At 41.4% G+C, this 15,812-nt stretch overlaps 1 protein-coding gene across 2 annotated transcripts in view; it reads left to right on the forward strand.

Moving 5' to 3' along the window:
* The window catches only part of HECTD2 (HECT domain E3 ubiquitin protein ligase 2), an 80,660-nt gene extending 71,528 nt beyond the window's left edge, over positions 1-9,132 (forward strand). For both annotated transcript variants that reach the window (XM_048858020.2, XM_048858022.2), the window contains one exon: positions 6,504-9,132. In XM_048858020.2, coding sequence (XP_048713977.2) covers positions 6,504-6,624 — 121 coding nt within the window. In that variant the 3' untranslated portion in view covers positions 6,625-9,132. The remainder of the gene's footprint in view (positions 1-6,503) is intronic.
* The last annotated feature ends 6,680 nt before the right edge of the window (positions 9,133-15,812 follow it).

The raw sequence follows: 15,812 nt of genomic DNA on the forward strand, positions 1-15,812 counted from the left end.
GTGAGCCCTGAACAGACTGACCATTGCTTTGGGATCTCTATCGAGTAAATGGACAGATGGTCCAGAGGTTCTTCTGTGTAGGTGAAACAAGAGAGTCTGTAACATGAAATTAAAGGTTAAATATTTGTGTGCTCTGCTGGAACCTTTTATATCCTTTTGAACTTATGCGGGAAGTTTCTCATTCCTTACTAGCAAGCTAGTTTTTTGGATGGCTGTTTTCTCCAGAAGGTTAGGAGAAATTCAGCTCAGTTAATTTGGAGAGCTATATAAAGAAGCTTACTATCACCAGAAATTTCTGGTTCCACTTTGCATTGTCAAGTCTTCAGCATCACAAGTAATCATAGATTTGAAATAAGTACAGTACATGAGATCTTTTTTCAAAAATTCATTTATTGTAATTGGCCTTATCATAATATTATAATGCTTCTACTGATTTTTAGATCAACAGACTCATGAATCCAGTAATATGTTAAAGGAATATCAAGGCAAGAAAATTGCGAGCTGACTGCTAATCTGTTCTTAACTTGGTCCCATTTTTAAATTCTCAAAATTGTATATGATCTTACATATATTTGGGTACACGCAACACATATCTTCCTGTTGTCTGGTGCAGTGGCACAATTTAAAAATGGAGTAGTAGCTTTTAAATAAAAGGTGTATGTTAAAATAATGTAGGCCCTATTCCTACAATGTCATCTTTGCAGTCAGATTCTTGCACCCATGCAGAGCCATATTGGCTTCCATGTGCCTCTTCATAAGCATAAGGATCCACCTGCATGGATCATATTACAAGATCCAGGCCGTAGTAATGGCCAAAATTTTCAAATCTGAGTGCCCAATATTAACCTCCTACATTCATTGGATATGTACCTCATAGTGAAAGTGGCCTGAGTTTTAAAGATGCTGAGCACCTGCAGCTCCTGTTGACTTTAGTGAAATGCGTGGATTCTCAATGCTTGTAGACATCTGTAGCCCAGCCTTCAATGGCCTAAAGGCTGTGATTTTTCAAAGAAAGTTATGCCATTTCTGAGAGCATTTGAAAATCCCACCCCAAATACGAATTTAGAAACTTAACTTTAGACATCTAGCTTTGGAAATTTGCCAATATGTCCAGTCAGTTTCATACCTCAAACTGAGCTGAACTGTAATTCCATACATATTCCACTACTGGTGCATGTGCAGCCCCTGCACTTGATTTTGGGATTCTTTTGGCTACCAATATCCATATGGGGCCATGCCTATGCTCTTGGTGTCCTTGTGCCTCCCACATAAGTGTTTAAGGGTAGGGAAACCCTACCCATCCTTCAGTTCCTTCTCAGTGCCCATGGCTACAAGTTGGAACTTCAACAGTGGCTGAGCCTCTTGATCACTGTGCCCATTCTGTTGTTTGTAAATACCTTCATGTTAGGATTAGCTTTTTACTTAGCATTTCCTTTCTCTTTGAAAACAAAAAAAATTCTCTAAACGACTTCACCTGGAACCAGGGTTAGTCCTTATAGCAGAATAGAAATTTCCACGATTTTAAGAATTGTCCTTGTGAGGCAGTAACACCACTTAATGATGGGTATATGGGTGTTTATGCCTTACCAAAGGGGCACGTTCCTGAGAGAGGTGCCATTTTGCAAATCATTCTTGAAGCAAACACCAAAGGGAAGAGAGACTCTCAAGAAGCTTCTTTTACTGGAGAGGTCTATGCCTCTTCAGATATTGGAGTGGCTGGACATGAAATTCCTGAACAGTCCTCTTCCAAAAGTGCGCCAGTCAGCTGTTCAGTCTACTCTCTGAGGCACATGTCTAAGGGACCTTCCTCTCTGGCTGGTAAAATATCTGAGGTTGGGGGAGAAAGGAGCATTGCACCTCTAAGGGCCACAGATCTAGGTGCCCCCTCACTAGGTCCTCTGATTCTGCTACTGAGAAGGGTAGTTCAAATGAGTGGGTATCTCTCTGGCACCCAGTCCACACCAGTCACCATATCCTAGTACCAGCTCCCACAAAGCATCATATATCATCCAGAACTGACTTGTCATTGAGGCTGCTGGTACCAGTCTCTTCCATTCACTTGGTACCACCATGCTCAGTACCAAGACCCTTTGCAGCATCAACAGACCTCACACCCTCTGCAGGACCATTGTTGTTGTTCATCTAACTTCCTTCTGAAGTACCAACCACTACTCTGTCTCTTCAGTACTGAGCACATCTGTGGTACCAGGTAGACAACATACTAAAGGCTTGCCTAGCACCTGAGCTGGTACTGCTCCTCCATTAAAAGAGTAGTAGTTTTTCTCCTCCTCTCATTCATAGAATCATAGAATATCAGGGTTGGAAGGGACCTCAGGAGGTCATCTAGTCCAACCCCCTGCTCAAAGCAGGACCAATCCCCAATTAAATCATCCCAGCCAGGGCTTTGTCAAGCCTGACCTTAAAAACTTCTAAGGAAGGAGATTCTACCACCTCCCTAGGTAACACATTCCAGTGTTTCACCACCCTCTTAGTAAAAAAGTTTTTCCTAATATCCAACCTAAACCTCCCCCACTGCAACTTGAGACCATTACACCTTGTTCTGTCATCTGCTACCACTGAGAAAAGTCTATAACCATCCTCTCTGGAACCACCTCTCAGGTAGTTGAAAGCAGCTATCAAATCCCCCCTCATTCTTCTCTTCTGCAGACTAAACAATCCCAGTTCCCTCAGCCTCTCCTCATAAGTCATGTGTTCCAGACCCCTAATCATTTTTGTTGCCCTTCGCTGGACTCTCTCCAATTTATCCACATCCTTCTTGAAGTGTGGGGCCCAAAACTGGACACAGTACTCCAGATGAGGCCTCACCAATGTCGAATAGAGGGGAACGATCACGTCCCTCGATCTGCTCGCTATGCCCCTACTTATACATCCCAAAATGCCATTGGCCTTCTTGGCAACAAGGGCACACTGCTGACTCATATCCAGCTTCTCGTCCACTGTCACCCCTAGGTCCTTTTCTGCAGAACTGCTGCCTAGTCATTCGGTCCCTAGTCTATAGCTGTTCATTGGGTTCTTCCGTCCTAAGTGCAGGACCCTGCACTTATCCTTGTTGAACCTCATCAGATTTCTTTTGGCCCAATCCTCCAATTTGTCTAGGTCCCTCTGTATCCTATCCCTGCCCTCCAGCGTATCTACCACTCCTCCTAGGTTAGTATCATCTGCAAATTTGCTGGGAGTGAAATCCACACAATCCTCCAGATCATTTATGAAGATATTGAACAAAACCGGCCCCAGGATCGACCCCTGGGGCACTCCACTTGACACCGGCTGCCAACTAGACATGGAGCCATTGATCACTACCCGTTGAGCCCGACAATCTAGCCAACTTTCTACCCACCTTATAATGCATTCATCCAGCCCATACTTCTTTAACTTGCTGACAAGAATACTGTGGGAGACCGTGTCAAAAGCTTTGCTAAAGTCAAGAAACAATACATCCACTGCTTTCCCTTCATCCACAGAACCAGTAATCTCATCATAGAAGGCGATTAGATTAGTCAGGCATGACCTTCCCTTGGTGAATCCATGCTGACTGTTCCTGATCACTTTCCTCTCATGTAAGTGCTTCAGGATTCAGAGTAACAGCCGTGTTAGTCTGTATTCGCAAAAAGAAAAGGAGTACTTGTGGCACCTTAGAGACTAACCAATTTATTTGAGCATGAGCTTTCATGAGCTACAGCTCACTTCATCGGATGCATTCCACGGTATGCATCCGATGAAGTGAGCTGTAGCTCACGAAAGCTCATGCTCAAATAAATTGGTTAGTCTCTAAGGTGCCACAAGTACTCCTTTTCTTTTTGCTTCAGGATTGATTCTTTGAGGATCTGCTCCATGATTTTTCCGGGGACTGAGGTGAGGCTGACTGGCCTGTAGTTCCCAGGATCCTCCTTCTTCCCTTTTTTAAAGATTGGCACTACATTAGCCTTTTTCCAGTCATCTGGGACTTCCCCCGTTTGCCATGAGTTTTCAAAGATAATGGCCAATGGCTCTGCAATCACAGCCGCCAATTCCTTTAGCACTCTCGGATGCAACTCATCCGGCCCCATGGACTTGTGCACGTCCAGCTTTTCTAAATAGTCCCTAACCACCTCTTTCTCCACAGAGGGCTGGCCATCCACTCCCCATGTTGTGATGCCCAGCGCAGCAGTCTGGGAGCTGACCTTGTTAGTGAAGACAGAGGCAAAAAAAGCATTGAGTACATTAGCTTTTTCCACATCCTCTGTCACTAGGTTGCCTCCCTCGTTCAGTAAGGGGCCCACACTTTCCTTGGCTTTCTTTTTGTTGCCAACATACCTGAAGAAACCCTTCTTGTTACTCTTGACATCTCTTGCTAGCTGCAGCTCCAGGTGCAATTTGGCCCTCCTGATTTCATTCCTACATGCCTGAGCAATATTTTTATACTCTTCCCTGGTCATATGTCCAACCTTCCACTTCTTGTAAGCTTCTTTTTTATGTTTAAGATCTGCTAGGATTTCACCGTTAAGCCAAGCTGGTCGCCTGCCATATTGACTATTCTTTCGACTCATCGGGATGGTTTGTCCCTGTAACCTCAACAGGGATTCCTTGAAATACAGCCAGCTCTCCTGGACTCCTTTCCCCTTCATGTTAGTCCCCCAGGGGATCCTACCCATCCGTTCCCTGAGGGAGTCGAAGTCTGCTTTCCTGAAGTCCAGGGTCCGTATCCTGCTGCTTACCTTTCTTCCCCTGTGTCAGGATCCTGAACTCAACCAACTCACGGTCACTGCCTCCCAGATTCCCATCCACTTTTGCTTCCCCCACTAATTCTTCCCGGTTTGTGAGCAGCAGGTCAAGAAAAGCCCCCCCCCCAGTTGGCTCCTCTAGCACTTGCACCAGGAAATTGTCCCCTACACTTTCCAAAAACTTCCTGGATTGTCTATGCACCGCAGTAGACAATCCAGGATGCAATAGCAGGTTGGGGTGACCATCTCATTCCCTGGAGTCCTTTGATCCTTACACACCAGAAAAGGATTCTAGAGCGCATTGCTACCATCTAAAGCCCAAAATTCTAGGAGAGACACTATGCCTTGACCCCCATGGTTCAATATCTGTACCAGGACCCCAGCAGTCATACTCACTCTCATGGCTCCCTGTTCAATATTCTTACCAGCACCCTGGCAACCATCCCTCACGCACAGCAGAGCCCATCTGAGAAGTATCAGAGATTCCAAACAAGGAAACCATCAGCTTCTGCTGCATCATCATTTTATCCACCATTGCTATTGAAAGCCTTGGTCACAGATGCCTCCAGTCTAGGGTGGGGAGCCCACCTAGACAATCTTCAGACACAAGGTCCCTGCACTTCTCAGGAAGTCTAGTTGCATATAATACTAAAATACCTCCTGTCTTTTAGGGAGCTTTTAGACAGTTCTGAATTCCTTAAGGTTCACCTAACAGCCATTTCAGCTTTCCATCTTCCCATTTGATTCAGAGCTAATCAGCATTCTCACACCTCACAGTAGGTAGATTCCTGAAGAGCCTTATAAGGGTATATCTCCCAGTCAGGGACCCTCCTCTTCCTTAGGATCTTAACCTCATGCTGACAGGTTTGATGGGTCTTCCCTCCCCCATCCCTTTGAGCCCCTAGCTACACATTCCCTCTTGTCCATCAAAACAGCCTTCCAGATTGCAATAACAGCAGCTATCAAGGTAGGAAAAATGCATATGCTCACTGCAGAACCTCCATAGACAATATTTCAATGAGGCCTCACCTAAAGGTGTTGCTAAAGGTAGTCTCTGACTTCCATTCAACCAAGTAATACACCTGCCTGTGTTCATTCCCAAGCCATATGCCAACAAGGAAGAATTATAGGTTACTCCACCAGGGCTTAAGCAGCTTTTACAGCTTTTTAAGAAGCATTTTGATACTAGAAATATGTAGGGAAGCAACTTCGGAATTCCATGCATACATTTTACCAAATATTACTCCACAGATGAAGCATCAAGATCTGATGCTCCTTTTGGCAGAGCTATCTTATTGTTAGACTCCAAGCACCCACCTCCTGTGATATAGGTCACTGCTTGTGAGTCACCAACAATGGAATATATATGGACAACTAACCTAAAAGAAAACTGTTACTTTGGTTCTTCAAGATGTGTTAGCCATTTATATTCCACAGCCCACCTTCCTCACTACTACAGAGTCTCATAATACCTGGATTCTGTATTGGCGAAGAGTCTGAGGGTTAGTTGGGGTTTCCTCACCTTTTGTGCACTGAGGTGAGAGTCACAAGGACACCGGTGGCCAAAAAGAATCCAAACTCGGCATGGGGCACATGTGCACTAACCATAGAATACATATGAACAACACATGTTGAACCCCAGTTACTGTGAGGTAAGTAACACTTTCTTCGTGTGGGTTTGTAAAAGTAATGCACGTAAATTACAACAATACAGGTAATATCGTAATGCTATAAAATTTATGTTAAAAACAAATGGTGCATTATTTTTTTAAATATTTTTAGGTTACCTGTGGCCCACACGTGCTTTAACCAGCTTTGCCTCCCTCCTTACAAGAGCAAAAAAGAACTGAAGCAGAAGCTGATCATTGGAATTTCAAATGCAGAAGGTTTTGGTCTAGAATAATTTGAAAGGTTTAAAATACAGGATTTTTTTATGTAGCACTCACTTTCCTCTTATTGTGCCTTTAAGCTTTTCATGTTTGTCTCTTGATACTGTGCCAGTCTTATCCAATTTAAAACATGATTTTTTTAGTTAATGCAAAGTGCATTTGTTTTTGCTGTATGGCAATACATTTACTGCTTTTTTTTTTCACAAAGTAATTTTCATAAAATACAGAATGCTGCATTACTTGACAGAAGAAAGCCGCCAGAGGTGACAAATTCCAGGTTACAGTTTTGAGTCTGATTATTCTTGGAGCACTTTATAATTAATCATAATTTACATCCGGATGCATGTTCCACTGGGAAAGGAAACATAAAAGGTTTATTGATTAGATAAGCCAAGTGGCAGAATGTCTTCAATTAATACACGCAGTAGCAAAGTGTATAACTGCCATTCATGTGAGACACGGGGCCATATTTTCATATTGAGACATAAAGCAATTACAGCCTAGATGAAATGTATACAGTTTTAATGTTCTGGCTTTCGTTATCAAATAATTAAGCAGGATATTTAAAAAGCATGTAAATAACTGCCTGTGGAAAAATAGAATTTTGATAGTGCCATTAATTGCTAAAGATTTATTTTTACAAATACACAGTTTTAGATGTTATATATTCAGCTTTTACAGATCAACAGAATTGATTTGTACAGGAATGTTAAAAGTACTATTTTCAGTATAGCTGGACTCAAGGACAAACTTTAAGTATTAAACAACCTGCATGTAAATCTTATGAAATTGGCAGCAAACTAATCAGTTTGGCTGTAGATATTGTAGTTTTGTAACCATGGCTTACTTAAAGAAATTGGATGTTGACAGGTAAATTCTAAATCTCTTTGAATAACTTAAGAAATAAGTGATATCCACATCACATGGAAAAATATTAAAATTTTAACTTGTGTACAATGCTGTCATTTGATCAACAACTTTATGCTAGAAATCTTTTACTAAAAGTTTATTAGAGTAAGCTATGACAAAAGTGAATACAAGAACATATCAAAATGCTGTATCTTTCATTTAACTTGAAGGTCGGTATTTAGACAATGTTTTGGTTTTTTCACTGCACACTAATAAAGTAAATGTAAAGATATTCTTGTCTGAAAGTTTTAGCAAATTTGGAGCTGAGGAAGAAACTGGTTGTAAAATGCAGGCATAATTACAAGTCCATTTTTATTCACAACCTGAGACAGTAGCAGCATACAGTATAGTATATTGTATTTTTTTACATCAAGTAATACCTACTGTATGTTCTATGGATTTTGCAATGGAACTTATTTGCAATAACAAAATATATAGTAATTTTTCTGATACTTTTCTTATTCTGGCTATTTCTTCCTTTCTATACTACTTACACACAACCAGCAGATTTCTACATTGGTTAGTAAACTAATCTGGCTACTCTGTAACCTTAATGCCATTAATCCTTTAGTAGATAATTACACATTTCATTCTGTTCTGATCCTTAAAGAAGGTAGTGATGGTTTTCCATTTTTATTTTATTAGGAATAGAGATTAGTGGTAGGATTTTTGAAAGCATTCAGCATTGGCTTAACTCAGCTCCTCTTTAAGTGAGTGGTAAAACTACCATTGACTTCAGTGGAAGCATATTTAGGCCAGTAATTGTTGCTTTTAAAAATACCACTCTAGAATTATATTTTTAATCTGAAAATGTAAAGTGAATCAGTTACACAAATCACACTGCTTCACCACTGTACTGCCTGAACTAAAAAGACATTTAAAATGGGTAAAATACTAATAAGCACAAAAATGTGGGTGTATTTTAGAAGTCAGAATTATGTATATTTTTATTAAGTAAACTGGAAGCAAAATTTTTGTTTCTAGAGGGGGTGATTCATGGAAAGTTGTCATGCATTTTTGTTTATGAATTAATAGCTCTACAGTTTCTCATGTAAAAATGCATATGTCAATATTTTTATGACTCAAGCCCACATTTAATAACTGAAGCATTGTTTCTGCCTATCATTAAGATAAAAGCTTTACATTTTAATCTTTTATCATAAAATTGCACTTTGCCTTGGTTTAGTTTTAATTATTAAAAGCTTTTTGGGTTTACTGTGTAATATTACCTCAAAATTTTAAAAGCTATTATATTTGCATCCATTTTTAAATAAATTAGAGAACTGTCATTGAATTACATTTTATATTTCCTGACATTAAGTTAAATAATTGTAATTTTTGTATTTGTTAAATGAAAGCATTGCACAATATTTATGAAATAAGCCTCTGATCTCCTCATTTAACATTGTTTGCTCAACTACATTTTGTTTTTTGTCTTGCAATGTAATCCAACAAAACCTTCCTCCTCCTCCCTCACCCCCCTTTTTCTCTCTACAATTGTTTTGTACATTACCTAAGAAAATCTGGTTTGTATACATTTGTTCATTACTGGGTACCTATTTTTATGTATTGAAATTGTGAAGTCATTAAATCAAACACGTTTCAATTTCCAAGTCTGACCTATTTAAGTGCAGTATTTTTTCCATTGAAACATTTTCTTTGCACTAGCAGTTCATAATCTTCTATTAAATCTCTGCATGTTTCAATGAATAAGAAATCTTGACTTACTAATACAGAGGTACCCACCAAAAAGCCCTAAAATAATATTCCATATTCTATCTTGAACTACCGATGTTGCAATGCATACCATGCTAGAAACATAAGAATGTAAAATAGTGTTGATCCTGAACCTATTTCTCCTTATTTCCAGGAACAATCCTGATCCCTCAGCTTCAGGGCTGTTCTAATTTGTGATGATAGAAACTGGCTCAGATGTTATCATGCTCCAGCCATATCTCCTCTCAGTCCCACAATGACTCCTAAACCAGAGGGGAGATAAGGGTAAGGAGCAAGAACCATAGAACTAGGTTCTCTGCCTTTGCGCTGCCTGAGGTTTCCCCTATGCAGGCATAATCTCCAGCCAGCTGTTAAAGCCATCTTTCCTTCCCCTTTGCACTACTTGAGTGGCACACAGGGGACATAAGGGACCAATATCTGAACTATTTATTATAAATATCAGAGTGACTTAACTTTTAGGTCTGTATTCAATGAAGAAATGTTTTATTTTCTAAATATGCTGTTTCTTCATGAAGCTCAGCCGCTGGTATAAATCCTACTTCCAGCAAATGGAGATGCGGGGGAGCAATTCTCTTCTGACATCACTCTGTCAGATGACTTGCCCTAGTATCCTGTACCTGCTTTCATTTACCTTGCCAAATTTGGCTTCTCAGCCCTCTCACTGAGTCTTTCATCTGGTGAATGCAGGTTGTTAATCTTCACCACTGGTCACTTTTAGATCCTCTCAATTGATGGTACTATATTTATTATAATAACAGTACTCACTATGGACATGAGCCTGGTAGAAATAGACACTTAGGGCATCTTGTAATCTAGGACTGCTGGCTGCTGACAGAGAAGATTCTCCTGGTCAGTTGGCTAGAAAGTAGTGCAGCTGGTAGGCAATTTACCACTTCAGCTAGGATCCAAGTTCTAGACAGGAAAAATTCAAACAGACAGTAGCATAACCATTTGTAATTGTGTTGGCCCCAAGAATTTAGAGAGACAAGATGGATGAGGTTGGTCCCATCACAGATATTACTTCACCTGCCCCTTGTCTCTCCAGTATCATAATCAGTAGGTCAGGGAGCACAATGTAAGAGCATGGCAGCCAAATCCTCTTTTCAGCAAAAACGAGTTTTACGTATTCCCCATGGTCATCCATGTTACCAGGGGTTCTGAACTCCAGAGCAGACAGACTTCTAGAACTAATCAAGGGAAGGAAATGCACCAGTCAGCATTCCTCCTAATTTGCCACAAATGGAGTCCTCAGATGAGTCTGATGGCTTTATGGTCAAACATAAAGAAAAATGTCGTCTTCTCCAGAATCATTAGTTTTCATTATCATTATCATTAGGAATACGGGTGTTCTCTTTTTGGAAGTTTCACACAGGATATCTTCTGTTCTACCTCCCCATCAAATGAGCAAACGGTTAGTCGAGTCTTCCTGATAGCCAATGATGCTTTGGTTATGAGACTGACTGACTCTCTGCCTAGATCATTCTTTAATTCTTCCCTTCAAATGGGACATTCTGGCCTAAGATCCAGTCCACCATGAATACTGTGATCAAATATGTTAGTTGGGCTGGTTTATGAAGTGAGACTCATTAAGGAGGATTTTACAGCTATTTGCACGTAAGTAGTCTACATTCCCTGTATGTTAATCTGGGTTCCTTAACAACATCAATTTAAATCCTTTAAAAATGTGATTTTTTTTAACACTCTTGCCTGAATATGGGCTCTCTTTAGATCCAAATTGCTGCTAGTGGGGCTTTAAAAGCAAAACGGAGCATTCTTCTGTGGCTTCTGATCAAGAAGTGGTGAGATTTTTTGGTTGGCTGGGTTATTATTAAAGCTAAGGAAGAATAGAATCTCTGTTCTAGCTCAATGGTTCTAAATGCACTCTCAGAATCTCCTTCTGAACACCTGAAGAAGTTCTGAGGGATTTTGACTCTTAAAACTGATCTTCTGGCCAGGAGAATGTAGGAGCATAGGGTTTTGTTTTTGCTGGGGGGTTTTCCCCCTGCAAGAATCTCTGCCAGATTTTCCATAAGGACATGTTAGTGATTAAGACATTTGTTTTCCAAGATGGTTTCTCCTTTTCTGTTGGTACCTTTTGAATAACTGTCTGACCAATCCACCAGGATTCTCTCTCCTGGATCTCATTTTCATAATGTTTGTTTGGTGAAAATTCTAAGCTCTTAACAATTTTTATTCTCGAAACCAAGTGGTAACAGGATGGAGATTTGCACCATGCACAGCAGGGGATCATGCACCACCTACTGACTTGGAACTTCCCACAGTGGTTAACTAAAGAGTACCCCACAGGAGACACAGCGTTCCAGTTGCTAACTCAAGCTCTTTTACTTCGACTGATTTAAATACAATGGCTTTAACTAAAGACTATAAAAGGAAGATGGTAAGATGATTGTGTTACAGTGTAATAGTTACTAATATAGCCAAATTCCCAGCAAGATGTTCATAGCAATAGAAAATGTTTGTTTGAAAAATATCTCATTCTATAACGTATGTATGGGAGGGAGCAAAGTGGAGAAGATGGAGGAGTGGTCTGTTTTTGTAAGCAAACCCTTTACTGACAGGTTTCAGAGTAACAGCCATGTTAGTCTGTATTCGCAAAAAGAAAAGGAGTACTTGGGGCACCTTAGAGACTAACCAATTTATTTGAGCATGAGCTTTCGTGAGCTACAGCTCACTTCATCGGATGCATACTGTGGAAATGGCAGAAGACATTATATACACAGAGACCATGAAACAATACCTCCTCCCAGCAGGACAGTGAGTTTGGGGGGGGGGGTGAGAAAACCTGGATTTGTGCTGGAAATGGCCCACCTTGATTATCATGCACATTGTAGGGAGAGTGGTCACTTTGGATGAGCTATTACCAGCAGGAGAGTGAGTTTGTGTGTGTATGGGGGTGGGGGGGGGGGGTGAGAAAACCTGGATTTGTGCTGGAAATGGCCCACCTTGATTATCATGCACATTGTAGGGAGAGTGGTCGCTTTGGATGAGCTATTACCAGCAGGAGAGTGAGTTTGTGGGGGGAGGAGGGGCGGAGGGTGAGAAAACCTGGATCTGTGCTGGAAATGGCCCACCTTGATTATCATACACATTTTAAAGAGAGTGGTCACTTCGGATGGGCTATTACCAGCAGGAGAGTGAGTTTGTGGGGGGGGGAGGGGCGGAGGGTGAGAAAACCTGGATTTGTGCTGGAAATGGCCCAACTTGATGATCACTTTAGATAAGCTATTATCAGCAGGACAGTGGGGTGGGAGGAGGTATTGTTTCATGGTCTCTGTGTATATAATGTCTTCTGCAGTTTCCACAGTATGCATCCGATGAAGTGAGCTGTAGCTCACGAAAGCTCATGCTCAAATAAATTGGTTAGTCTCTAAGGTGCCACAAGTACTCCTTTTCTTTTTGCGAAACCCTTTACTGTGTGTTTGGGCATCACCTAGCAAAAAGAGGCTTTGGGAACTACTGCAATACTAATGTTAAATAATAATTACAGAGTATATTGTATCTAATTTTATACAAATGAGCAGGACCCTGCCAAATTCATGACCTATTTTGGTCAATTTCACAGTCATAGGATTTTTAAAATAGTCAATTTCAGGTTTCACATGTTTACATCTGAAATTTCAAGGTGTTGTAATCATGGGGGTCACAACTCAAAAGGGGATCATGGAGGGGGTCACAAAGCTATTATAGGGGGGTTGTGGGATTGCCACCCTTACTTCTGCACCACTGCTGGCAGGGGCACCGCCTTCAGAGTTGGGCAGTGCCCAGCTGTAAAGCCAACACCACCGCCAGTAGTAGCGCAGAAATGATGGTTGCGGGGAATGGGGGTGTTGTCAGTTGGGGGGGGCAGGGCCAGCCTCACGGGCAACCGCTGGGCTGGGACTAGCAGCTGGAGCCTGGTGCACGGTAGGTGCCCCCAGCCCTGTCCCTTCCCTACAATAGCCAGATATCACAGAAGGATAAGATTTCACAGTGCATGAGGCATTTTTCATGGCCGTGAATATGGTAAGACCCTACAAATGAGAAAAACAAAATTCTATAAAAATATACAGATTAATAGTTCAGTTGCATTTCTTGATGCTTGGATGCTGCACCCTTATAAATCAGTACTTTCTTACATAGCTAGTTTCTAGTGTCATTGATTTCTATGTTTAGAAATTTGTAGTGAGTGGCATAAACAAATGGAGTCTCTTTTCATTTTCCTGCCAAATATTTCCTCCCTAAGAAAGTGGTGCCAGATCACGTAGAGATGTGACCAGACTTTGTCTAAGGTCATCTTGTATATATAGTACTTTGACTCTAAACTATGACTATAATCTAATCCGATAACTAAAAGCCACACACCCCCAGATTCAAACTTGTGCTCTTGCACAAAATCTTAACAGCATTTTAACAGGCTCCTCTATCAACTGATTGCCACATCTGTCACCTGTAGCATACAAATGAGAAGTTATTCTGCCTTAACATTAATGAGGTCAGTTATTAAGGTTTTGTGCTAGAGCACAAGTTTGATGAAGTTGGGGTAGATACTGCTTTTTGCTGTTATCAGTGGTGGTGTAGGCAATGTGAAAGTGGCAAGGAATGCAGGAGACTTTAACTTTTCACAGTTTTGAGTGGAGGGAAGTATTCTGGTGCAACCTTACCTGTCAAAGTAACGCACATTGGAAAAAATAATCTCAACTATACATACAAAATGATGGGGTCTAAATAGCTATTACCACTCAAGAAAGAGATCTTGGAGACAGCATGGATAGTTCTCTGAAAATGTCTGCTCAGTATGCAGTGGCAATCCAAAAATCTAACAGAATGTTAGAAAACCTTAGGAAAGGGATAGATAATAAAACAAGATATCATAATCAGGGGTCACCTAATGAAATTAATAGGCAGCAGGTATAAAAGAGACATAAGGACATATTGTTTACACAACGCACAGTCAATGGGTGGATCTCATTGCCAGGGGATATGTGAAGGCCAAAAGTATTGCCTGTTCTGTTCATTCCCTCTGGGGCACCTGGCATTGGCCACTCTCGGAAGACCGGATACTGGGCTGATGGACCTTTGGTCTGACCCAGTCTGGCCGCTCTTATGTATAACTGGGTTAAAAAAAGAATTAGATAAGTTCATAGAGGATAGGTCCATCAATGACTATTAGTCAAGATGGTCAGGGACACAACCTCATGCTCCAGGTGTCCCATAACCTCTGATTGCCAGAAGCTGGGACTCGGTGACAGGGGATGGATCACTGTTAGGGAAAAAGGGTTCCCCTCCCGTCTAGGGTTAGGAGGGTAGCCTTCCCTGGACTTCTGTATTAGCCAAACAAAACACAGAGTCTTGGCTCTTTGATAAAGTGAGGCACTTTATTGCTAGCAAATACGACAGCTGAAGGGCTCACCAATTCCTTTTCAGAGGAAAATGGTGAAGCCCCGAACAAAGAACAGGGATGAGCTTTTATAGCTTGGTTCAGCATACATTGTGATATCTCTTCCAGTTCGAACCGGTTAACCCAGTCTGTTTGAAGTTCTGGGGTAGGTACGAGCATGGAGGCTTATCTGTATAAGGAATTCTCTTCCCAAAAGCAGGGAGTGCAGGTTACACACAGTTCACATTCTTTCTATCCATAAACAAAGTAGAAAGGACAGATAAGCATAGAAAAAAGACAGCAGCGTAGCTTTACATGATTATAGGGTCGTTTTCTGGGTTTTTTTTCCTATCAGTTCCCCCCTTTGAGCCTGAAGATAATTATCTTACATGGCTCATTATTTATTGTTTAACATGTTCATATGTTTTTCATCTTGGTTAACACCACCCTTCTTTACACATAGTATCTTTGCTGGGCTCATGGTTTTGGTACATACCCGGTGGAAGAGGACACAACAACTGGACGCACAGCAGAACAGCAGACCCACAATTATAAGGAATCCCACTCCATACACAAACAAGGTTTTTAGCCATCCAAAGTTAGGCAACCAGCTGGTGAGCCAGCCCCACAAGTCAAAGCCCACACTGGGAGAAATAGAGGCCTGCTTATGAAAGAAGGCTGACACGTTTGCAATTATGTTAGTATCTGTGACTATGCGTCCGCTTTGATTTACATAAAGGCAGCATGTGGCATTGAGAAATGTGCACACCCCTCCCTGTGCACTTAAAAGCTGATCCAGGGCCAACCTGTTTTGCATACTGTAGCGAGCTAGTGAGCTTATTTCTTCTTGCAAAGCTTGGATTGCATCTCGAGTGGCGTTAGTAAATATTTCCATTTCGGCTGACATATTTTTTAGCGCGTATTCAAGTTGGCCCACCCCCACCCACGGAAAAAGAATACGGAAGGCGCGCATGCCTGTACTGCCTTCCTCGACAATAGGATTATAACTGGTATCTCGACGGGTTCGTCGGGTTGTGTCTCTGATTTCTATTAAGTCTCTACGATGCATCCCTCCTGGCCAGGCAAAGGCCACCGTGCATCTTCCCAACCACTTTGGGGGCAAGGTCTTTCCTGCCCAAGTGCCACATACCCACCATAAGTGATGATCTCCTAATACTA

This window comes from Caretta caretta, chromosome 7, assembly GCF_965140235.1.
Source record: "Caretta caretta isolate rCarCar2 chromosome 7, rCarCar1.hap1, whole genome shotgun sequence".
Lineage (NCBI taxonomy): Eukaryota > Metazoa > Chordata > Testudines > Cheloniidae > Caretta > Caretta caretta.